The sequence below is a fragment of the Saccopteryx leptura genome, chromosome 2 (assembly GCF_036850995.1).
Source record: "Saccopteryx leptura isolate mSacLep1 chromosome 2, mSacLep1_pri_phased_curated, whole genome shotgun sequence".
NCBI classification, from domain to species: Eukaryota; Metazoa; Chordata; class Mammalia; order Chiroptera; family Emballonuridae; genus Saccopteryx; species Saccopteryx leptura.
In genome coordinates this window covers 276723173-276749072 of record NC_089504.1, presented here as the reverse complement: position 1 = coordinate 276749072, position 25900 = coordinate 276723173, and the positions used below count along the sequence as shown (strand labels likewise).

At 48.5% G+C, this 25900-nt stretch overlaps 1 protein-coding gene across 1 annotated transcript; it reads right to left on the bottom strand.

Moving 5' to 3' along the window:
* Positions 1-4171: 4171 nt before the first annotated feature.
* Positions 4172-25212, bottom strand: PIGR (polymeric immunoglobulin receptor). Its single transcript, XM_066361887.1, has 11 exons — positions 25054-25212; positions 17091-17185; positions 15674-16015; positions 12508-13161; positions 10750-11085; positions 9693-10016; positions 7873-8044; positions 7367-7488; positions 6631-6762; positions 6485-6543; positions 4172-5478 (listed from the first exon to the last, which is right to left on the bottom strand). The coding sequence occupies exons 2-11, from the start codon at positions 17131-17133 to the stop codon at positions 5383-5385; spliced, it is 2280 nt and encodes a 759-aa protein (XP_066217984.1). The 5' UTR covers positions 17134-17185; positions 25054-25212; the 3' UTR covers positions 4172-5382.
* Positions 25213-25900: the final 688 nt, after the last annotated feature.

Genomic DNA, 25900 nt, shown 5'->3' with positions numbered 1-25900 from the left:
TGATGTGTGTGCGTGGTGTGTGAGTATGTGACATGTGGCTGAGTGTGTGTGTGTGTTGTATGTCACATGAATGTGTGTTGTGTAATTTGTGAATATATGTTGTGTGGTTGTGAATGTGTGATGTGTGAACATGTGGTGTGTGAAAATGAGGGGTTGGCTTCGCGTGGCTAGGACTGGCCAGGAGGTGCTGGGGGTATGTGATCAGTGGGTGGAGGAAATGTTCACATCATGTGTGGTCCGAATAAAACCCTCAGAAACATCACACTGGGTTAGGGGCAAGAATTAGAGGACTGAGGGCTGCCGGGCAAGAAGTGAATGTTTGGAGTCTGAGTGTTCAAAACTGCCAGATGTTGGCCTGTCCACCCTCTGCCTCCAGATGCTGCCCCAGCGTCTCAGGGTCGGGTTCCCAAAGGAAGGCTGACCCCTGGCTAAATTGCAAAGTGGGAAAAGTTTACCGTTCTTATTCTCTCCCCTCTCTTATTTGTCCCCCATCTAAATTTCATTTCTCCTTCCCGACTCGAGGGCTGCTGTATTGCCCTGGTGCTGCTACTCTCAGGAGAAGTTCTGATAAGCTGAAGCTGATGGAAGGGGCTCAATGGCCAGACATCCTCTAAAAATGTTGCTTGTCAGAAGGGATGAACCCGATGGAACAATTCAGAGTCTGATGACAGGTAGGGGGAGGCAACAAATAATACCAAATACACTGGGAATTGTAATAAGGCCACTGGGCAGATTTAATCTTTGTAACAATTTGGGAGTTATAACCTCCCTGTGTTAAAGAAGGGATGAAGAGAATATTCCTCATAAGGTCATTGTGAAGATTGCATGAGGTCAGCATTGCAAAGGGCTTAGCACAGTGCCTAGAATATAGTCTGAGAGCAGTGGAGATTGGTCACGGTCATTAAGGTGGAGATCGTCACTATTGGTTCTGCTTGGCTACTGCACCACCTGACTTTGACCTTCCCTGTGGCCAGGGTCCCAAAGGCCATCTCCTGGGCCTTTCCAGATTGAGGGTGAGACCCTCAAGTGGTCCTCTCCATGACCCAACACTCCTCTCCCCAAAGACAGTCCATGAGAATCCCCCTGCCTACTAGAGCCCAGCCAGGTAGAGGCACCTGGCCCAGCAGCAGACAGCCCACTCCTTCCAAGAACTTGGATCATTGACCTGCCCATCCCAGAGCGAGCTGCTCCACTGGAACAGGGCTTTGGAAAGAGTAACTTTCACAGCAAGTGCACTATGGCTTTCCGCTACAACAAATGGTAGGATTTTGCTAAGTAAGATTTTCCTCCTGAATATGGTCATACTCCTGCTGGCATTCTAAGGTTAGAACCCAAATATGTGGAAATTTTGGATGATTTTTAATGTAATTTATCAACAAAACCCTGGATTTCAGAATATTCACCTTCACACATCTAAACAGACTTTTTGGCTCTAGTGAGGGTGGGTTGGCCATCCATTTCTTCATCAGCCTTAGGGTAGGCTTCTCAAGCTTCTGGTTCTAGACTCTTGCAGCTCGACATCCTTCCTTCCCTTCCTCAGTGACCGCCTCTGAGGCCAGCTGGGGACCACTAGCCTCAATCTTACATCTTCTGTCAGTGTGCCCCCTGTCTACTTAGCTATATCATCTTTCTGAGAAGTTTTCTTCTTATTTTTATTGTACAGTCTCCCTAATAGAGTTCACTGAGATTTCAGAGGACTCTTGGGGGTGAGAGGGTAGGGGGACCCCACTTTGTTTCTCTGCCTTGGGAACCAGCTTCACAGACTATCTCACCATAACCCACTCCTCTCTGCTGTCCACTGTTCTTAGGAGATGTTCTGTCCTGGGTCTTGGGAAAGTCTTGGACATGTGTATTTAGCTTTACAAACCACAATCAACTATTACTATAAAAAGATTCTCAACCACTGTTGGGCCTTAGTGATGCATAGTCATTATTACATAATGAAATTTTCAAATAAAAAAAAAATCAAGAACTTGAGGAAGGTTGTCTTGTCATTATAAATATTTAAGTAGTTCTCTGAATGGTTGCTCTACACTGATCATTACTGATTAGTTTATCATCATCAACCCCACAGATGATCTGTCACTGCCTTTTACTGGGCTAAATATTGTCCCTCCAATATTCATGTTCAGCTCAAATCTCAGCATATTGCCTTATTTAGAAACAAGAATTTTACAGATGAGGTCAGACTAGATGAGGGTGAGCCTTCAATCCAATGACTAGCATCCTTATAAGAAGGTCGTGTGAAGACAGAGGCGCAGAGGGAGAATGCCATATGGTGGTGAAGGTAGAGATTGGAGTGATGCATCTACAAGTCAAGGAATACCAAAGATTATTGGCAACCACCAAAAACTAGGAGAGAAACATGAACAGATGCTTCCTAAGAGCGTCCAGAAGGATCCAGCCCTGCTGACACCTTGATTTCAGACTTCTAGCCTCTAGAACAGTGAGACAACAAATCATTGCTGTTTTAAGCAACCCAGGGGTGACAGTAGCCTAGGATATTAGGACACTCCCCCAACTGGTGACTTTTTAACTTACTAGTATCCTGTGTTGGCTATAGACCAGCTTCCTTCTCCATAGGAGGGTTTCCCTGTCCAACATGCTGTGTAAGAAGCAGGTGGACTTTGGGCAGTACATCATTATACTTGCTATCACCTATTGACAATATCAGTCAAGAATAATATAAGATTGTCTGCAGCTCTAGTGATATTTCTTGGCCTTTGATTTTAAGGACTGAGATAGGCTGCAGGAGCTCAGCCTGGGCTTGCAAGTTATTGGCATTAACACAGAAGCTGCACCTTAATCCTCTGCCCCCGGTCAGAGAGCAGCTCCCAGGGTTAAAACTGCAATAGGCTAGGCTTTGTCACACCTTGTAGTTTTGGTGCTCCTGGAGTGATTTGTTCTAGTTCCAAAAGAAGCTAGATATTTATCCTCATTATAAAGAACAGAAAAATATTCCTGACTACCACTTCTCCTGGCCAGGGAGGAGCCTGAGGCTCAGGACTGGGCACTGCAGTTGGTGGCGCTGGTGGGGAGACTGAAGAGGACTGATGCTTGAGTCTGGTTGAGGGTAGCCTTAGGAAGCATGTGGCATTAGAAGCATTATGTTCAAGGCCTGGGTAGAAGCAATGGTTCTGCCCCACCTCAGGCAGGATAAAAGGCTGGGAAGAATTCTTTCCCAGAGAGAACTCTATGTATTGAGGCCCTGAGGAAGAGGCTGGGGTGGGGTGAGGGCTCATAGGACATGACAAGTTTCAGTGCCAGAACCTAAGAATGTCCTTAGTAGACAATGAGGTCCTTTACCTAATCACTGTCCCCCAAGAGACTTTGTAGCAACTATTCTAAAACCCAAGTTATACATATACTTAAATGATATTTCTATGGAGAAGGGATTTTATTCATTTGGTTAGTTGAGTTTTAATTAACAGCCTCTTGATCTTGGAAGATACCCTAGGAAGGTATGAAATTCAAGGTCAGTATTCTATGGATGGATATTTCATCAAGATTTTTTTTTAATGTTTAAGAGGAGCACTGGTTATACCTAATTTCAGTGTATTACATTACAAATAGTCTTAATTATGTTCTAAAACACAGAGTTTGGGGGTCTTGACCATTGATATAAACCCCAAACTATTTTTTCTTTTTCTTTTTTTGTGACAGAAACAGAGAGAGGGACAGATAGGGACAGACAGACAGGAAGGGAGAGAGATGAGAAGCATCAATTCTTCGTTGTGGCACCTTAGTTGTTCATTGATTGCTTTCTCATATGTGCCTTGACTGGGGCAGGGGCCTACAGCAGACCGAGTAACCCCTTGCTCAAGCCAGCAACCTTGGATTCAAGCTGATGAGCTGTACTCAAACCAGATGAGCCCGCGCTAAAGCTGGTGACCTTGGGGTTGCGAACCTGGATCCTTTGCACCCCAGTCTGACACTCTATCTACTGCACCACCTCCTGGTCAGGCTTCCCAAACTATTTTCTTATTGAAGATACTCTTGGTCCTACTTGCAGGGAGTTTCACAGCTCTGCTCAGCCCAGTGTTGGGGATGGAGGATACTTCGGTTTGGATACATGTCATGGGGTGCCTAAAGGCAGGACCCAAGCAAACTGCTCTGAAAGGGTTGTCTGGGAAACAGAAGGTATGGGGGACAAATGCAGTCTGAGCCTCCCTGGTGGCAATCATGGTCTTTAATTATTAAGTCACATTTTTGATTTGTTAGCAAGTGCCTGCTGATTGAGGTACAGCGCTCAGAGGAAAAAGACCTTAAACCTTACTTCTTTGGAGACCAGCCCTTCCTTTGCACCTTCAAATACCACCATATTTTCCCCTTCCACTCAGAACTCTTCAACTACGGGGGCTATGAGAGTTTGACCATTCCCTTATCCTCCTAGGTCCATGTGAGTGACAGATGGAAAACGGTTGTCTTCCCTGAGGTGGGGCCTGTGAAAGACTAGCCTCCATTTACTGTTTTCTCTTTCCCTTCCCCCTCCACCCCCTTGTTCTAGGACTCTGTTTTCACCAGGAGGGCAGAGGTTCTTGTAGAGACATCCCTGGCTAAGAAAACTAATTTTGACACTAGTGTATCTCACTTGGTGACCCTGAGCAATCCTTGTCACCTCTTAGGACTTCAGTTTTCTCACCTGTAAATTGTTAAGAATGTGCGTTTATGATGCATTGTATGTATACCCATGTTACATGATCCCTAATGCCTTAGGATTTCAGACATTTCTCCCACCATGGGCAAAGAGGTGAGTACACCTGATGAGGATTTCAGGTCGGAGTGAGCACAAACACGCTGTGAGGAGCTGTGGCTTCTAAGGACTTAGGGGTGTTTACAGGAAAGCTGCAGGCTCGGTGTGCAGCCTCTCTGGTCCTGTGTCGAGCAGAGTGCCTGGGTTCTAGTGAGGATTCATATATGCATGTTCAATGAAGGAAAGAAGAAGAGAGGATGGATGGAAGGGTGGGAATGAGAGATGGAGGGATGGAGTGAAGAGGAGAATCTGCTTGACATCCCATAATGAGGGTGCAGAGAAGCACTGAATGGCCCTCCTTTTGAAAAGTAGCTTCCCACCCACCCTGGGCTCTCCTTTTTTCAATGATGCCTCCCTAAAAATTCTATTCTCCTCCCACACCTTAGTTTTCCCATTAGAAGTCAGTTCCCTCAGGTGGGAACGCATCACGTCACCTCACCCCCACAGGAACAACGAGGCCAGGCTCAGTGGCCACCGAGGAGGGGCCAGCATGCTCTAGAGGACAGGCAGAGAAAGCCTAGGTGGGGTGTGAGTGCAGGCAGCGAAGCCCCCGAGCCGAGGGCCCTAATGATCAACGTGATTCTGAAGGTGATTGTCGAGGGCGGGAGGTGGAGGCAGCGGCCCTCCGTCTAGGCTTCGCTGTGGCCGCCCTGGATGCTGGTCGCCATGTTGTTGGCCTGGAGCAGGAAGGCACCGTAGGCCATGTCCGCTTCCTCCTTGGAGGACTAAGGAGGGAGGGGAGAGGAATCAGTGTTTGGAGCATTGGCTCGGCGGGTGGGGGTTGGAAGGAGGGGGTACACTAAATATCCTGAGTTCATAATTGTGGCCTGAGCAACCCAAGCCTGTGTCGACCCACTGTTCTTATTCCAACCCCCATGCTTACCAACAGGGACTAATTTTGAGAAACGGAAAGTTGCAGCTTCTAAAAATATCTCCCTCTGTCTCACTACCTCCTTCCGACACACAGAGTGGAACCCTGGGCCGGGCGCGGCGCCCGTCCCCGGAAGCTCTGCCCCCACAGTTCACTAGGGCGCGGGGCCTGGGCTGGGGTCAGCCACAGTGGTTCCTGCTTTTCTTCTCCACCTGCCCAGGGACACAACACAGGCTAGAGGGAAGGCTGTCTCCAGAACTAACTTGTTCCCCTAACTGTTCCAACTGCTGGCGTCTCTGCTTCTTCAGGGAGAGTAGATCTAATATGCGGTATCACCTTGGGATTAGAGAGGCGTGAGGAGAGGGTAATGCATGACCCAAAGGCAGGCATCACCTGTCATAGGATGTCATGTAAAGTAGCATTTGGTTGGGTGGCGAGGGGCATCTAGTGACTATCAAATTGCTCACCACCAGCAAATGTCTTCCCGGCCCTGGCAAAAGGCTGGTCCTGAGCAAACTCTCAAGGGAGGGCAGGTCACATGAAGCCCATGGGCCTCACAGCCCAGGAGGAGCACCCACCTCACCACCAGCCTCTGACACTGACCCTCCTACCCCGGGGGTGGAATCTTCCATGCCCTTGCCCTCCCTCCAGCCTCCCTCCCTCCTGCGTGTGTGCAGCCTATAAACATAGTCCGCTTCCTACATCTCACCCTCAGCTGCTTCTGCACACTGCTTATCCCACCTTGCCTGCTCTGATACCAGCCCCGCTTCGAGGTAGTTTTCCCCGATGTCTCCCTGCAGTGCCTAAGGCCATATGTCCTTGTCATCCAAGTGAGGCCTGTTTCCCTTCCTCGCCCTTACCCTCTTTGCCGTCTTGGGCTCTTTGATCTCCACAGTGTCTTCGGTGGTGGCCGTGATCTCTGTGTGAAGAGAAGGGGGGTGAATTAGCCCTCATTAGCCTCATACTCTCACCCAGGGTCAGGCATCCTCTCCAGGGAAGCACGTACCATCTTTTCCTCCCAGAGATGTCTCTTGGGTGACCGGAGTAGCTCCCATGTTGTCATTGGCTCCAAAATCCCTGGAGTTCTCAAAGTCCGACATGCTAATGTCTGTCCTGTAGCTTCCGATCGAAACCCGGTCTGTCCAGGACAAAGCGGAGTTGGTGCGGAGGCGACGCTGGGGATGTATGCGACAGGACGGGCCGCTTCTCTCCGAGGGAGCCCCACAGGACAGCTGGGGTGGGGGCAGGCTCTCTGCTTGCTCATCTCGACCAGGACCCAGGGCAGACTGGAAATGTTCTGAGTCTCCTCCCCAGTCCCTTTTCACGAATAATCAAGTCTCAAAAATCCCTGACCTGTTTGTCATTCTGCGACCTTTCAGTGCTAGCACCTCATTTGTCCTCACATCAGCCTGAGGTGGTATTATGATCTCTGTCTTGAGCCACGAGGCATGAAACGGGGTCACCCAACGCCACACACTCCGTTAGCTCTCACACTGGGCTGGAGGTGCAGACTCCCCGGCATCCTGCCTCCACTTCCTAGCAGCCCTGCCCCTGAGCTTAGACCTGAGCCACTGGGGATGGTCTCCCAGAGACAGCAGTACTTACTGAAAGTTTTGGGTACCTGTGGGTTTATCTTTCCCCACCCTGCTTTCCCAGAACCCTTTCTGGAGCTTATAAGAGATGAGGGACCGTGGCAGCCCAAGAGGTTGGAGGTGGGGCTCAGGGAGCATCCTGGGGCTTACCCACGTTCCTCCTGTGCCGGGCTCTAACCACCCCTATGGCCACGGCCCCCACTGCCAGCACCAGAGCCAGGGGCACGAGGGTGGAGACCAGCACTGTGGAGCTCCCTCCTTGTTGTGTGGAGCTGGAAGAAAGATTGAGCTCGTCACTGAAAAGGAAACCTGGCTGCTTTGCTCTGGCTACTTCTTCCTTCCAGGTTAACCCAGTCCCTCCTGAAACAGCCCCTTAGCTCTGTTTTTCTAAGAAATCTTCCCAGGCACAGCAAAGGCAAGGGTGGAGTTCTCCCTGTATCCCAGGCCTGGGAAACTGAACTGGACAGTCAACACTGCCTAGGCACAGGAGAAGGGCAGGGAGCACCATCAGCCTCTCCCAAGCACAGGCAGAGGCAGTAAGAGCTGCCCCCACCATCAGGAAGCTGACAGGCTCTCTTGTCCAGACCTGGTGGCCCAGCCTCAAGTCCCTGTTCTCAGGGATGTTTTCTGAGCAGGGAGTCCCCAGTTTTCCTCACCTGCTGGCATCTGCAGATACTTGGCTCCCGCCAGCTGGGTCTCCAGTATCCACTGCTTTTTCTTCTGCCCAAAGTTTGGGAACCTGAACGACTCTGTTCTCAGCCCCCCTGCCGCGTGGCTCTATCACCTCCTCTCCAGGGGCTGCGTGTCCCTGGCTGACATCTTGGGATGCTGGAGAGAGCAGAGTGGGGCAGAATTATGGCTTCTGGTCTGTGCTTTCACTCCTTGAGGTCAGTGAGTCTGAGGAGTGGGACTTGAATATGCTCACAGGGTCACAGTAATATTTCAAAGCTGCTAGGGTAAGGTCCAGAATGACACTAGACACAGAGGAATAATGGTCTTCTTTCATTTGTCACAGATGGTCTCTGTCCCATTAATACCAAATCCATTCTTATCTACAAGGCTCTGTATCATAGTTCCAGCTATGCATAAGGGTTGACTGACCCATCATTTAGAGACAGGGAGATTTTCACAGCTATAAATCCTTGCCCAAGCCTGACCGGGCGGTTGCGCAGTGGATAGAGCGTTGGACTGGGATGCAGAAGACCCAGGTTTGAGACCCTGAGGCCGCCAGCTTGAGTGAGGGCTCATCAGTTTGAGCAAAAGCTCACCAGCTTGAGCCCACTAGCTTGAGCCCAAGGTCGCTGGCTCGAGCAAGGGTTACTCGGTCTGCTGAAGGCCCGCGGTCAAGGCATGCATGAGAGGGCAGTCAATGAACAATTAAGGTGTTGCAACATGCAACAAAAAACTAATGATTGATGCTTCTCATCTCTCCATTCCTGTCTGTCTGTTCCTGTCTATCCCTCTCTCTGACTCTCTCTCTGTCTCTGTTAAAAAAACAACCTTGCCCAAGGCCTCCTGACTGCAGGGCTGGGTGAGATAGTGCTGCCCCCTGGTGGTAGCTTGGCACTGGGTCCCTCAGTGAGGCAGATTGGCAGGACCCAGGCACCATTGGATTTCTAGAGGGGACTAAAAATATCCTCATTAGAGATAAAACATTTCATATGACATTTTAAAAAGAGATGTAAAATGAAAACTTATTAGAAGAGATTGCCTTAGTCTTCTTTATCAGACCTTGCAGGAGAAGGTATTTGACTGTCTTTAGAGTAGTCAGCAGGCCTTGGCAGAGCTCATTGCATGTGACAGTGACTTGGAAATTTCTATTCAATATATAAGAAGAAGATCTCTACATGTAGAGAGGTTTGCAAATGACCTAAAGGGGAACTATGGGACTTGTCTTTTTTTTTTTTTTTTTTTTTTACAGAGACAGAGAGAGAGTCAGAGAGAGGGATAGACAGGGACAGACAGACAGGAACAGAGAGATGAGAAGCATCAATCATTAGTTTTTCATTGCGTGTTGCGACACCTTAGTTGTTCATTGATTGCTTTCTCATATGTGCCTTGACCGCAGGCCTTCAGCAGACTGAGTAACCCCTTACTTGAGCCAGCGACCTTGGGTCCAAGCTGGTGAGCTTTTGCTCAAACCAGATGAGCCCGCGCTCAAGCTGGCGACCTCAGGGTCTCAAACCTGGGTCCTTCGCTTCCCAGTCCGATGCTCTATCTACTGCACCACCGCCTGGTCAGGCCTATGGGGCTTGTCTTGAAGCTGAGGTTGAATGGCAAACCACAATTTTTCTTGTTTGTATGTTTATTTGGGATGCCTTTTTTGGAAGGCTGAAACTCTGTGGGGGCTACATCTCCCCTGCCCTAGCCTCTTAGAGCCAAACTTGGCCCTACCCCCACCCCGATGGAAGAGCTGTCAGGCAGGAGCCTTTCTCTGGGGTGCAGGGCGGAGCCGGTCTTGGCCTTGACGACTTACCCTTCGCCTTCTCCTTGACCTCCACGTGGACAGCCACGGTCTCTCCGAGTCGGAGGCCCTCCTTCACCCCACACCAGTACCAGCCCTCATCCTCCTTGGTGACTGGGTTCAGGATCAGGTTGATGATCTGTTTATTCTGCTCGCAGGTCACGGAGGCCTTCCTGGGGTCCTCATGCTGGCTGGGCAGGGCCTGGCAGCCCTCGGTGCTCCACTTGCACCAGTATTTCTCATAGGAGAAGAATTTGCACGGTGAGTGGCAGGGCAGCTTGAGAGTCTCTCCCACCCGAGCAACTGTATTCTCTGGCACCTTGAGGTCTGGCTCTCCTGGGGCAGGAAGGGAGGGAGAAATAGGCATAGAAATTAGCACTGGTAATGCTACCGTAGGGAAACAACTGTGGTGGGGACCTTGGTCCACAGAGCATTTCCTCTTTGGACAGCATTATGGACAATAACATTATACTGAATACACCAGAAATGTAATTAGGCACCTATGTAGTAATCGTTAGGAGTGACCACCATGAATCAATCAGTCGATCACAGAACACGGCTACACTGGCTTCAGTTTGCTTTCCCTGCTCTTCTTGTCTGGACTCACTACAAAGAGCTGTGGTCTGCTTCAGTGAGGACGTGCAGTGCGTGGTAGTTTGAAGAGTGAGGGCTGAGTGCAGGGAAGGGTGTGGCTGCAGGTATGAAAGTGTGGCCTCCGCACGGGTGTGCTCTCTCCTGAGGCCTGTCCCATCAGCGTGCAGGTGGGTAAAGCGGTAGGAAGGGTGGTCGGGTGCTGGCTGCAGGTATGAAAGTGTGGCCTCCGCACGGGTGCGCTCTCTCCTGAGGCCTGTCCCATCAGCGTGCAGGTGGGTAAAGCGGTAGGAAGGGTGGTCGGGCGCTGGCTGCAGGTATGAAAGTGTGGCCTCCGCACGGGTGTGCTCTCTCCTGAGGCCTGTCCCATCAGCGTGCAGGTGGGTAAAGCGGTAGGAAGGGTGGTCGGGTGCTGCTGCCGCCGACTGGAGGAGTCCTGGGCTGCCTCCCTCCCCTCTCGCCCCCGTTCAGCTCTCACCTTCGACGATCTGGAGCTCCACTGTGGACCACCAGCGAGCATCACCGTTGGTCAGACACCAGTAGAAGCCAGCGTCCTGGGTGGTGAGCTGGTTGAGCATGACTGTGTAGGTGCCATTGCCTGGCTCTTCGTACAGGGCGAGCCTGCCTTCGTACTCTTCCTTGTGGGTCACCAGCCTCTCATTGCTCACCAGTTGTGAGCAGGTGCCAGTTTGCTTATCCCAGCGACACCAGTACTTCAGGCTGTTTCTATCCTTAGGTTTGTAAGGGCAGAGCATGGTCACAGAGCCTCCTACCACACCTTTCACCACAGAGGGGCTACGGGGAAACGTCGTCTCTAGAAGGTTAGACAGAAATGGGATTGAAGAATGGCAGCATGCTCTCAGTCAGGGTGGGGAGTAAAGTTCAGACTAATCACCTCACCCTCCTCAGAAAATGAGCAAGACTTTCCTAATGTCCCAGAGCCTGTAGCTGGAGCCACCCCAAACAGCCTCCATAACCTTCACTACCAGCTGAGACGTCTTGCTCCCTTCCCCCATCTTATTCTGAGCAGAGACTGGAAGGAATTCAAGGGGTGACCACCAGCTCCTTTCTTCGGGATTTTTACAAAATCTTCCTCTATGTTTTTGTCTGTTTATTGGTTTGTCCCACAAAAAATAGCCTGATGGATATTATTCAAATTAAGAATATATATTTAGAATGGTATGATTTGCAGCCCAGAGAAGTTGAATTGTTGAGGACCCTGAGGGTCCTCTCAAAGAGGACAGCCTTTCTTCAGGAAGTTCACTTTGAGGCTCAGTGAGAATCCTGAGGGACTGAACTTGTTGAGGAATGTGGTTAGCACCCTGAGCTGGATAGAGAAATGATACCCAGGGAATGTGAGCCTCTAAAAAGGCACGAGGGCAGTGACATTGAACTGTAAGGACTGGTTTGTTGTTTCTTAAGAGGATAATTCTATGCAGAGTGCTCCAGGGTGAGAAGGAACAGGGACTTATGTATTTAACCACATCAGTGGCTTGCCAAAGTAGAGTTAAGTTGGCTAGATCTTGCTAAATAACAATGAACCTTAAGATTTGTTCGAGAGAAAAATTTAGAGGCAGGGAATTGCCTTTCTGGAAAAGCTTTCTTTCTTTCTTTCTTTCTTTCTTTCTTTCTTTCTTTCTTTCTTTCTTTCTTTCTTTCTTTCTTTCTTTCTTTCTTTCTTTCTTTCTTTCTTTCTTTCTTTCTTTCTTTCTTTCTTTCTTTCTTTTTTTTTAATTTAGAAATTTAATGAGGAGACATTGATCAATAAGAGGACATAGGTTTCAGGTAAACATTTTTGAAACCAAGATAAGCCCCTCCTTCTCCCGTCTCCGTGTAAGGCATGCTGTGCCATTATGCCAAGGGTCTGGGAGAAGGGGGAGACGGCCCCTGCAAGCCCTCCACGGCACTGGGACTTCATGTCACGTCCTCACTGTGGCTCTCTGCAACCCAGACAATCTGGAAGTCTTGCTTCAATCAAAAGCTTGACTTCTTCTCATTTCTATCAACCAGGGACGGCCATCAAAATGATGACCAAGAAGAAGAATGTAAAGGTAACACAAACAGAGGCTGTGTTTTCTAGCTGCCCTGTACAACTGCCCACATAGCATCTAGCTCAGGGCTCGTCCGTGAGCAGATATTGCTGACTGATGAGTATTGAATAGACTCACAGAGAGCGAGCTAGGCTCTCACCCGCCAGATTGCCCCACCTCTTCCCTCTCCCTCTCTCAAGTCTCACCTTCATTGACGAAGAGTTGCCAAGTCTGGACTGGGCCTCTCTGAGGCTCACCATCAGAGTCAGCTCCACACTGGTAGCTCCCTGCGTCCTCTTTCCTCAGGCCAGTAATATGTACACTAAATAAGCCATTGTTTTTGGAAATAAGCAGGATCCTTCCCTCATAGGCCTTAGCCCTCTTTCCCAGGCTGTTGATGACTACTTCACAGGTTTTCTCATTGTTCACCCGGCACAGAAATTTGGGCACCTTATTCATCTCAGGGCCCGCAGCACAGTCAAAGGTCACTGAACCCCTCAGGTCTCCATAAAGCAGCTCAGGCTGTTGTACCTGGAGGTCAACATCGTGTATGTCACCTTTAGGTTTCTCTCCAGTCTTGCAGGAATATATCCCAGCATCGCTGAGCTTGAGTTGCTTGATGACAACGCTGAACATCAGCTGGCTGTGCTGAACAATGAGGCTAATTCTGTCTTTGTCGTCAGGGTTCACAAAGCCAATGGAGTCGACGATTTGGACACAGAACTCCTTTTCGTTTACACGTAACTTTTTGCACAAGGACTTCCTCTCGTTGGCATTCGCAGATGTGAAAGGGCAGTTGATGGTCACTGTCCTGTCCAGGTCTCCTATGTAGACCTCAGCGTCATTTAAGGGCCCAGGATCTGCAGGATAAGGGGTAGGGGGCAAGTTATAATTTCACTTTCTTGAGACATAGGACTACTCAGTGTTCCCAGTGAGGGTCTGGGTATACCTAACGCCTGGAATGTCCTCCCCAAAAGGACACTGTCAGAATATGTCTTCCAAGGCCGGCTTTACTGCTATTTCCTCCAGGAAGCCCTCACCACGCTGGCACTAATTTGTCCCTCCCCTGTGTTCTCTTTATGCTTACCCCTGTATTACATACATCCAGTCTTGCATATAGTTAGTTACGTTCCCCATAGACTGGACTTCCCTAGAAGGCAAAGGTGCTCTACATGCAGTACCCAGCACAATGCCTACACACAGTTGGTATCCAAATTAACATGTGTTGAAATGAACAGAATGAATGCAAGTACCAGGGGGTAGATTTCAGTGCATTGTGAGAGAGTTTCTAAAATTTACAACCATCTAAATATGGAATTGTGATAGGTGCCAAGGAACTGCAAAACTGTTGACATTAGTATTTCAAAAGGAAGAGTCAGGCCCCCTTACCTCTCCTTTCTGAGGGAGCAAAAACAAGAAGAAGAACTTGCAGGGGCAACTGAGTCAGCTAGTTAGAGTCTAACTACTTCCTATAGTTCTCTGGAAAGACTGGCGCCACCTGCTACACAGAGCAAAGAAGATAGAACCTATCTGAAACCCCCTTCCTCTTCTCCTTTCTTAAAAGCCTTCGGGAAACAATGTTTACGTACCTTAATTAAAAATTCTTACACTAATCCTGACTCACCCTTCCATCCTGGAGTCATGAGAGTGACGTATACCTCTAGACAAAGGGATCATGAGCGCTCGCCCCCCCCCCCGCATGAAAAACCTATATTTGACAACATTTTATATGCTTGCTAATAATCATCATTTTGAAATTCTTTGTATGTGCAAAAGTTGTAAACTAAGCAAGCGGGGACTAGCTTTAGACTTCCTAATAAGCTAACCCCAACTCTCTTAGCAAAAGTAACTTCATTTAGCTTCTCTCCTTATCTTAAATTAAACATATCCCACTGTTGTGGAGGCAGGGATGGGTTATAAATCCCAGAATGTTTGGGAATGTCTTTGTCAGGTATGTAAAACATTTATCACGACTGTGTTATCTTATGGTCTTAGTGTGTAGAAATGTTTTTCCTCTCGATAGATCCTATAGGCAAACGTTGTAACAAGACAGTAAGTTCAATGAGTTTGTTAGTAAGATTAGTGATTTTTGTAGCATGCTCCCCCCACACCCCCAGCCAGTATGTGATTTGTCTTTAAAGGCAGCCTCAGAACTGTGTTCACGGCTACATGATTTGGGATTATGCCCCATGCTCCACTGGCTTGATAAACCTCTTCTTTGAAATTTTTCTGTAACTTTGGTGTCTTTGTGGAACTCGCTGTTCACTTTACAACAGAATGTACTTCTTTGTGAAGTAATGATTTTCTGCCTTTTACAGTGCTTGATCAGGGGCTGCATACCCATTGTCTCCAATGTTCTTCTGCACATCCTATAGAAGGTCAACTCTAACCTCTATTTAGCTCTTAAGATTCTTTGGTTTTATAAATCTCCACGGTCACCTGAATAAACTCTTTAGTTTGTCTGTAGATAATACTAAGCATATCCCAAAAGAGCAAAACGTATCTTTGGGAATCCCTCCAAATTTCCTTCCTTAAGATTTTTCTCTTTTAATTTCCCTTGATGCCTGACCTGTGGTGGCTCAGTGGATAAAGCGTAGACCTGGAAATGCTGAGGTCGCCGGTTCGAAACCTTGGGCTTGCCTGGTCAAGGCACATATGGGAGTTGATGCTTCCAGCTCCTCCCCACCTTCTCTCTCTCTCCCCCTCTCTGTCTCTCTGTCTCTCCCTTTCTCTCTCCTCTCTAAAATGAATAAATAAAATTAAAAAAAACCCCACAACTAATTTCCCTTGATTATCTTAAAACGCCTTTGTCATTGAAACCTTGTCATATAATCTTATTTTTTTCTCTTTTCTCAGAATAGGCTTGTTCAGAGGCCTGTCCCTTCAGAGCCCTTGTCTTTGGGCAAGAACTGGACATTTAGTTTGTGCTGAGAGTGTTAATGGATTAAGGGATCCTAGGTGGAAAAGCACTTTCAAAGAAGGCTTCTGGTGACCTGAGGTCCAGATCTAAAGGCTGCACTAGTGGCAGTAATTTAAGGAGTCCTCTAACCCTCTCCCTTCCTTTTCTATGTTCTTCAGTTCATAGACCTCCTGTCCCAGCTGCATCAAACACAAGAGAAGTTCTCTTCCTGTTGCTTTCTTAGCTTGGGCCTCAGTAAAACCCTGAATGTAGCAGACCCTGAAGACCTAGAAAGGTTCATTCACCACCCCCAAATAGATGCCTCTGTCTCATGTTCTATATATTATGAAACGTCCTTGTGTCTGGCAGGAGGAGGACCCCCATCCTTCCCTTTTAGGACTCTCTCCTCAAGCCCTCCCATTGACCTGCAGTGACTCCCTCTCACTTTCCCACAGAAATCCAAGGGTCCTCACCTGGCCTCACCTCCAGGTTCACATCAAAGAACAGGCCTTGGTTAATAATGCCCACACCACACTTGTAGAGCCCAGAGTCACTCTGGGTGAGATGGCCAATGTCTACCACAAACATGTTGCTCTCTGGGAAGTCGGTGATGTTGGCTCTGCCCTCATAGTCCTTGGAGATGAAGCTGTCCGAGATGAGGGTTGTGCAGCGGCCCCTGGCTCCCTGCCGGCACCAGAACTTGCGGGAATGCCGGTTGACCGAGGTGGCTGGGTAGTAGCATTTGATGGACGCTGAGCTGCCTTCTACTCTGCTCATCTCCTGAGGACCGAAGATGGGACTCCTCATAGAGACCACTGTGGGGACAGAGGAGAGAGGCTTTCTGAGGCGGTGGGAGGCAAAGCCTACTGAGAGGATCCCGAGAGCCCACCTTGAGGAGATGAATTTTCTTCCTCTCACATGGGCCTTCTGTGGATTATTTACCTGTACCACAGCTACACGACTGCTCTGCCGGCTAAAAGAATTGATTCCTCATTATTAAATCCTAACTGTAATTTGTTAATGATTACTGTTTGAAGGACAATGAAATGCAAACTTATTTTATGATATCTCTTGTTTATTTAAAAAAAAACCCATTTTTGTAGGCTGTTAACACTTTTACGTTTGCTGTCTGTTATTTCCTTGCTTATATTTCTAAAAACACTTTGTAGATTTTTTTTTTTCCAGATAAAAATATTGAGAGCCAGGAACAATAAATTATTTCCCCCCAACCCCATAGTAACTCATGGAGATGTTTGGTCAAGATCTTCTTTTGGGCCCTGGCCGGTTGGCTCAGTGGTAGAGCGTCAGCCTGGCGTGCGGGGGACCCGGGTTCGATTCCCGGCCAGGACACATAGGAGAAGCGCCCATTTGCCTCTCCACCCCCCCCCCCTCCTTCCTCTCTGTCTCTCTCTTCCCCTCCCGCAGCCAAGGCTCCATTGGAGCAAAGATGGCCCGGGTGCTGGGGATGGCTCCTTGGCCTCTGCCCCAGGCGCTAGAGTGGCTCTGGTGCGGCAGAGCGACCCCCCGCCCCTAGGGGCAGAGCATCGCCCCCTGGTGGGCGTGCCGGGTGGATCCCGGTCGGGAGCATGTGGGAGTCTGTCTGACTGTCTCTCCCCGTTTCCAGCTTCAGAAAAATACAAAAAAAAAAAAAAAAAAGATCTTTTTTTGTAATTCCCAGTGAAGAGCAGCCCCCGGCCTTGAAATGAGGTATGGCCACTCCTGTTCCTGATCCCCAACCCATTTTCAGATGTGGCCTTTCCGCATCATCTGTGTGATTCCTCCTCGAAGAAGTTAACATTTTGAGAGGGACATCCCTGGGGGTGGGCTTGATCTCAGTGTCCCCAGGGAACTGGGTCCTGCAGGGAGTGGGCCGGGACGTGGCAGACGCACCTGGGAGGACAGCCAGCAGGCAGGCGAGGAAGAGGGGTGTCATGCTGGAGGCTTCCTCCGGGCTGTGTGGCGCAGCCCGATTTCTTGCTTGGATGCTGAAAGACAATAGCATGAGGGAATGAAGCACTTACGTCTTCTAAGCCTACATGACCTTAGAGTTCCTGTAACACCTGTTTGGCTTAGTAGTGGCCACACACCTTATTGAAAGATTGAATAGCCCCACCTTTCCTCTTAGAGCCCAAAGTCTCATCACCCCACAGTACTTTCTGTGCCTCAGAAGTTAAAACGTGGATTTTTATCTTCTCAACTCATCTGCAAGTTCCTTTGGGATAGGGATACAAGTTCCATGTGTTCTGTATTCCTGCCTGGAAGGCACAGTCCTGAGTACGATCTGTAAGACTCAGGAACAGCTCACTGGATAGTTGGTTACTGTCAACAAGTGGCCCCTCTCTCCGTCTCAGCTGCCATCCCCGGGAGGGGAAGGGGAGCTGCTGTATTTTATGGTCTATTCATAGGAGTAAACCAAGACCCGCAGAGGAAGCCTAGTAAAGGGCAAAGTACAAGTGTAACAGTGATCTGCACAATCACCATCAGTTGCTCTCCTAGCATGCTCCAGGCACTGTGCGGAATAATGTAGGTGTATTATCTCATTTAAACTTGATATCACCCCCTATGAGGTACGTTTCCTTATCCAATTTTACATAGGGAGAAATAAAAGATTAAAGATTAAGTGCTTTTCTCAAGGTCATACAGTGTGTGGGTGAGTGGATGATGTGTGGGTGGGGGAGGTGGGCCAGATCTGAACCCAGCTTTGTTGGATTCCAAAACACACACTCTCACCCTCTCCCCTTGCACCGTATTACACCTCAAATACAGCAACATGCTTATCCTGTGCTTATTTCTGTTATTTCAGAGCCCCCATTGTTTAGCAAAGCATGGTCCTTTGTGCTATTTCACTGGAAATTTATAACTTTCCTTTAATTAAGACAGAACAGATATAATTATAACTGTTTGGTAGATTAAAAAAATCAAGATCTCGAGATGCTGAATGACATGCCCATGATTTCCCAGAGACTTGGTTCTGGGGTCAGGTGTGACGGCCTTTGCTATCCTGCCTGGTGAGGCTGGGCAGACAAAGATGGAGAACCCAAGACAAGGCCGCTCAGAGGCTCAATGTCTGCGGACACCACCCAGGGCTGGGAAGAGTTGAAGGTCGCAGGGCTCAGTTTGACCACAGCTGTTTTCAGGACACAAGATGTGGCCTACAGGAGGAGAGGGAAGTCCCCACTTTCCCACAGACTTTGGCAGGCTTTAGACTTTGGATTGAACTTGAAAACAAGAGTGTTAAAGGGGAGAACCATGTTAATTAACAAGCCTGGGCAGTAATGAGCCCCCATAAAGATAAGGAAGCTTGAAGCAGGCGCTCTGCTTACCACCTAGGCTTCCACTTGCCTTCCAGCGACTCCCTTCATCAGTTTGAGCCAAAGGCAATAGAGCTGTTTATCTTGGTTATTTCTTTTCCGTGGGGGAATTTCCCAGCAAAAGCCCTTTTTGTTTCCTTGTGGAGATAAAGGTATTCTGTTTCTCTCTAGTTCTTTGGAAGAGGAAGGGAGCAGGTTAGGGGAGGTGGGGACGATATGGGTGTCAGGTGGCAACTTGAGGCTCTTTTGATTCTGGTTAATTTCCCTGGACCTTTCATACCAGGCCAATGATTAACCTCTGGAGTGGGGCCTTAGCCAAATGCCAGCGTCAACTGCCAACCTGGATGTGCTCAGGGGACGCTGGCAGGGGGACCACCTGATTGAGCAACTTGAGTCACTGTGAGGGAGGCTCCCAGGTGGGAGCAGGTGTCAGAAGGATGAGCAGCCTGGAACACATGGGTTGGCTGCAGAGTCTCAGGGAATCTACCACCTGCCATTTGCGCTGGCCTTCGGTTCAATGGCAGATGGGAGGACAAGCTACCACACACTTTTTTAAGAGCCCAAATCAGCAGTGGTTCTCGTTGGTTCTGGTTCCTGTTTTCGCCTTTAGATAATCAAGCTTACAAATATTTTTGTGAGACAGGAGTGGGTCTTCCCACGGGCTGAGCTGGAGGATGCAGCCGTCCTCGGGACTGGTAAAGTGATCTGCCCTGGGTTACAGAGTCAGCTGTGAGGTTTCCTGATGGGGTTCCTGACTTCCAGCCCAGGCTTCCTCTCAAGGGTGACATGACATGGTGACATGTTCGGATGGCTGTGGGTGTCCATGTGCGGGGAGGACACATGTGTGTACCTGTTACTCTTTGCATAGCCTTGGGCCAGGGATAACAGCATCAGGCGTATACAGCTGGAAGGGCCAATCTGGCAAAGGATGATCTTGGTGAGAAAACACAATCTGGTCTCAGGAGAGATGATGGGAGGGGAAGGGCACCCATGATCTCAGGAACAGGAAATCTTTGCCCAAAACTAAACTAGAAGTACAGTTTCTCTGCTAACAGCTGAAAGAAAGAACCCTAGGTTTAGAGAATTACTAGGGAGCTTTTCCTCTGAAAACCAGACTTCCTTCCCAATATGGGAGCTTCCCATGGAGGTGCCAGCTCCTCAGTAGCTGGGGCTGGATTTAAAGATTTGCTTAAGGAAGAAAGGAAAGAGCGTACATTTATTGGGCACCTCCTGTGCATCTGGTGCATTTCTAGCTTTTCTTCTTATATGATCTCATCTGCATTGACAGCAACCCAACAGGAGGTAGATATTATCTTCATGTTACAGATGGGCAATCTAATGGTTACAGAGATTCTTGGTCCCAAGACCCATAGCAGAATTGGATCAGTACCCTATTATCAGTCCTTGGATGAACAGAGGGTCTATTCTTTTGGGATATACATAAGCTAATATATCATGCGCTGAGGTACCTTTTTTGGTCTTGAAAGCAGGAGTTGTTTTTCACTGGTGGGGCTGGCATGTTCTAGATTATTCTTTTTTTACCAAGTCACTGCCCCTGAAATATTCATAACATATGTCTACACAACTGTGCAATGAGGCAGGGGTATAGGCCATGCTGGAGAGTAGTATTTGTCTCCTTATAAAATTCATCTAGCTGGCTCCTCTTCAGTTGCAATCAATGACTGATCTTTAGGAATCATAGTTTGAGTCCAAACCATTGTCCATCTAATGTTAGGTTTCCTCCATTTTCACAGGGAGAGTGATCTTCTGTGATCTTGGCTTGGCTACTGATAAGCCACATGGCCCTCAGCAACTCTGGGCTCTTCATTTGTTTGGTGCAGAGCAGAGAGTCAGTAGGGGCCTCACAGCCCTCAGGGGCTTCAGAGGGGACAGAGAGCATGCACCATGGAGACTTGAAGTCAAATTGGCAGTTTCTGACAACTTGTGAATGTGAATTTGGAGGAGCGGGAATCTTAGAGCTCAGAGGAGCAAAGAGAGCTGGTCTGGCTGCAGAAGGGGCTTTCCTGGGCCTGTACTGAACAATCCCTTCCCCTATTTCCCCTAGACACTCCTGAGTCCCTTTAGAAATACACTTTCATCTCCCATGGGTGCAGGGGCCAAGTACAGACTAGACTGAGCCCAGAAACCACAGCACCAGTAGGGAAGGAGAGCAATCTGTGTGGTTGGAAGTGCCTTAAGATTGTGATGGCAGGCAGGAGCTTAGGAGAGTTTGTATAGTTTATGTAAGCCTTGGAGTGTGGGACAGTCTCCAAGTAAAGGCAATGTTGAGGGAAGTGAATTGCAACTTCAGAGAGCAGGTAGATGGAGGAGGAATAGCCGAGGGCTTTGAAGAGTGTATGAGCTAGAAAGACCCAAGACTTTCTGGTCCCACCCCTCTCTAAGTGACCTGCTATCAATGTGAGACTGAAGCAGAATTTAAGCATTTGAAATACCAGCTCCATGAAACTCTGAGAATAAGCCTTGTCGATTTTCCACTTTTCAACAAAGACTTTGAACCCTCCTTACTGACTCCATTTCACTCTACCTTGAGGTGTAGGTATTTATCTCATCCACTCAACCAGATAGCAGGCCCCTTGAAGGCAGGGGCCAATTAGATCAATCTCCCATCCCAGAGGGCCTTGCACAAGAATATCTGGCAAGCACAAGCTGCAAAGCAAGACCAATGGAATTGGGAATGGTTACATCCTCACATCTCCTCTCTGAGAAGGGCCAAGTCAGAACTGATTGCTCTCACTTTGTCAAATGCCCTCTTGGTTCTGGGCAGTAAAGGGACAGTAGCATAAGGAAGAGCTGAGAGGATGGAGGACAACCCAGAGTCCTGCTCTGTCACAGGCTACAGAAAACCTCTACCATTAGGCTCAACTTCCTCATTTGTAAAATGAGCCTCATAGTCCTTGACTCTTCTAGGTTGAAAGGCTACTGTGGGATGGGGAAATATGGAGGGGGATAATGGGACAATGTATATGGAGGCACTTTAAACAGTATAAAGTGCTCTTCAACTGTAAGAGGTTGCAATTACTTAAGCAGAGGAGGACTGGAATCCACGCACTCGACTTTCATGGTTGCTGTGCACTTGGAGAGGAGCACAGAGCTTGGACTCATCAGCCTGGCTATCAGCGCTCTCACTAGGGGCTGTGTGATTTAGGGGCAGGCTGTTTAAACTCTTTGAGCCTTAAGTCCTCATCTGTACACTGGAGATAACTATACCTAGTATGGAGAGTTGCGGTAAGGATGAAATGAAGTAGCATATGTAAAGTCTTTAGTAGTGTGTCAGGATTTAAAAGATGTTAGTTTCTGCTATGTACTTTTTTTTTTTTTTTTTACATTGACAGAGTCAGAGAGAGGGATAGACAGGGACAGACAGGAACGGAGAGAGATGAGAAGCATCAATCATTAGTTTTTCGTTGCAACACCTTAGTTGTTCATTGATTGCTCTCTCATATATGCCTTGACTGCAGGCCTTCAGTAGACTGAGTAACCCCTTGCTCGAGCCAGCGACCTTGGGTCCAAGCTGGTGAGCTTTTTGCTCAAACCAGATGAGCCCGCGCTCAAGTTGGTGACCTCGGGGTCTCGAACCTGGGTCCTCGGCATCCCAGTTTGATGCTCTATCCACTGTGCTACTGCCTGGACAGGCTGCTATGTACCCTTACTGATCAATGTCATCCTGTTAAATTTAATTTTCTAAATACAAAAAGGTTTGATACAAACAAACAAACAAACAAAAAAGATGTTAGTTTCACCTGACCGGTGGTGGTTCAGTGGATTGAGCACAGGCCTAGGACTGTGAGGGCCCTGGTTAGAAACCCTGAGGTCTCTAGCTTGAGAGCAGGATTATTGACATGACCCCAAGGTCACTGGCTTGCAGCCCAAAGGTTGTTGGTTTGAAGCCCAAAGTAGCTGGCTTGAGCCCAAGGTCTCTGGCTTGAGCAAGGGGTCACTGGCCCAGCTTGAGTCTCCCCCTCCCTGCCCCCACCCGTCAAGGCACATAAGAGAAGCAATCATTAAACAACTAAAGTGAAGCAGCTACAAGTTGTTGCTTCTCATCTCTCCTCCCCGCCTCTCTCTCAAAACACCAAACCAAACCAAACCAAAAACATAAACCAAATAAAAGATGTTAGTTTCTTTTTTATGTTCTCTGTAAAATCAACACAGTCTTATCTTTTTCTCATCTAAGAGTGAAAAGAGAATAGAGTTCTATTTTTTGGGCATCCTTTTTATTTTTGGCATCCTTTGAAGATGGAGAGGATGTGGAACTGCTCAGATTGGACCAGCATGGCCCGAAAGCAGAGGCACATGTCACGCACTAAGATAGAACGGGAGGCAGTAATTACAGCCAGCACATACTGAGTCATGTCCAAGTGCTTTACATGTGTTAACACAAGTGATCTTTGAAAATACCCTAAAAGATAGTATAAAATGGCAAACTTATTTCAAAGACGAGACAACTGAGGCTCAGAAGAGTAAAAACTTTTGCCCAAAATTACACAGGTGGTAAGTGACTGCAATGGGATTCCAATCCAGGTGCTCTAGATCAAAAGTAGAAGGTCTTTGTCAGTATACTATATACCACAGAGGGCCTTGGAGTTGAAGGGAAACAGTTGGGAGCGGAGGGAGAAGTAAACCCAATCTTAGAGAAGTTAGTTCAGTTCTCTGCTGGGAACTAATTCTTAGAAGAGTTATTCCCGTGAAGGAACACCTGAACCCAGAGATAGATGCCAATAAGAAATTTCTTCCTGAAAAATAATAATAGCTGCTATTTATTCAGCTCCTGCCATGTGTAGGGCATGTTACATTTGTTTGCTGTAACCAGACACACTGCCTCAAAAGCTTCTTTCTACTATGACATACTGTGTCAAAGCCAGCCTCGTGGGGATCCTTGCCTCAAGCCCACTCAGAAAGAAGGCAAGACATGGTTGTGGGGAGTCTCTGCTGAGCACATGCAGGAATAATATGACTTAAAAAAATTGGTTATTTTATTTTTTAGGTGATGTCAAAATGTCCCCATGACCAAATCAAAATGGCTGCACCAAAATGTCGTTTGTACTGGCTGGTGACCTTACACCACTCATACTACGTCATGAAGTCTTTGTTTCCTGGCTGTAAAATGGGGCTGTGATACCCATCCTGCCCACCTTCCAGGTGTGTTTCAGGAGGAAATGAGATTAAAGCTGAGGTAGATGAATTTACTATATGGCAGCTGCCACTGTCACAATCTTTATGAAATAAGGCCACCAAGATCAAGAGGTGCCTAGGGACAGGCAATGATCTCAGAGTTAAATGCTCTCCCGACTCCTGGTTCACTGCTTTTTCGGCTACAGCACTTCATCTGGGCCCAGAGAAGGATGGATAGAGTTCCAGAGTCAGTTTTGGGCAGACCAGATTGCCGCCTTTTAACCCACGAATCAACACATTCTCTCTCCAGATGTTAAGACCCTGTAACCCCCTAGTGAGGGGGAGAGTGATGGCGAAGGCTATGTCCAAAACAGTGGCAGGCTGGGTGGCCCCAGGCCTGAGACAGTTGCACAAAGGAACTGGGGCGGTGAGGGATGGAGTTTACAGATGCCCTGCTTGGGCGGCGGGTCCGTGCCGGCTCGGGGACACTGTCAGGATGGGCAAGCAGAGAGCACGGAGGGAGAGAGGCCTATGTCTGAAGCCTCCTCGCTGCAGAGCCAGCAGGAACATTAGGACTCCAGAGCTGGCTGTGCCTGGGAGGGGGTTCTGTCCACCTTACTCACTCACCTTGGGGGGACCTCATTTTTCCCACCTTAGCAACGGCAGGATGATACAGTGACGATAGACATTATGGAGCAAAGCTGGGTTGACATTGAAAAGGTTCTCAGAGCCTCTTTGCAGCCCAGAGAAGGGGGCTGCAGGAGCCCTCACTAGCAAGTGGAGGAGGACGAAAGCAGCGGAGGCTAGAAGGGTGGCCGCCATGTGCGAGGCGCTGGATCTACACTATCTCGTCCAGGTTTGTCTGATGCTCAACAAGTCCCTGTGCAATTGAACTAAATCGAAAACCACGAAACAATTGTCATTTTGCTCTAGAGTTTTTGAAGCAATTTCACATGTATTTGAAACTCACATTTCAACCTCACATCAGCCCTAAGTGGTAGGTGCTATTTTTTATCCACAGTTTACAGATTAAGACACTAAGGCTCAGAGAGCAATTAGGTGACTTGCCTAAGGTCACACAGTTAACTTATGCAGGAGTTAGTAGGGAATTCCAGGACCGAACTTACGAGAATAACTACACATGCTGACCACAGACATTTCTTCTTCCCACATTCTAAGGTTTTGCAGGAAAGGGGTGGGGGCTTCCACACTCGTCCGCCCGCACCCGCCCCTCTCGGGCATGCACTTCCACTCCCTAGGCATCTGCTCAGCCACCCAGGCTGCAGCCCTGTCCTCCTCACCGCACTCTGGGAGGCTGAGAGTTGTGAATGTAGGGGATTGCTGAAGCTACCATCCCAGGCCCTTCCAGATGGCATCCCATCCGGGGACCCCAGAGAAGCCACACTTACTTTAGACACTTCCTTCTCTCCCGTCGACTCAGTTTTGGGGAAACAGCCTGCTGGCTGGTCCACAACCTCGGCCTTTTTAAAAGCTGCCAGCAGGACACTGGATGCTGCTGCCAAAACTGAAACCATGTGCAGTGCTTGACCCACACCTGGGTTCTTAAAGGGACACTCTCCCATAGGCATGGCGGCCAGCCAGGGACACGTGACTCTCGCAGATCCCTCGCTTTCCTTTCCTTTGGGCTTTCCGGGCTGCCTCCATCTGCTTCCCCTTGACCTTGGGGAGACTGTTACTTAAGAATCCTCTACCATTGCAGCTACAGGATTCAAGATAGGGTACCCTGTCTTAGAGGCTTTTCTGTCACTTTTTAGCTGCAAGACCCTAGGCACGTCACCTTCATACTTCTTTTCATCTGGAAAATAGGGATAGTATGCTACAACCAAGCCTGCAGTTGAGGATATAACCAGGTAGTAGATGTAAAACACCTGGTCCAGGGCACGGTTTGCAATTGATATGCATTGGACGGGGCACAGGTGGCTGAAATTGGTCCTAGTTCCCACTCACTTAGGAGCACTGCCCTCCAGTCTCTAGGACGCTCAGTCTGGATTTAGCCCACTCTACACATCTTCCACAGAACCCCTTGACCAGCTCCAGTGCTTTCAGGGACCTGGGGGACAGTGGCTCTTCCCTTTCTACTTCCTAGAGGAATAAAAGATGCTGGCTGTCTTTGGGCTCCCCTGAAAATGGCAAACTTCCGGATCTTGTCTAGACCTGGGCTCCGAGCCACGTCAAAGAAGGCGCTGATCTGCCCAGCTGGGGTAGAAACTGTCTTCCCTACCTCAGCTAGTTCCT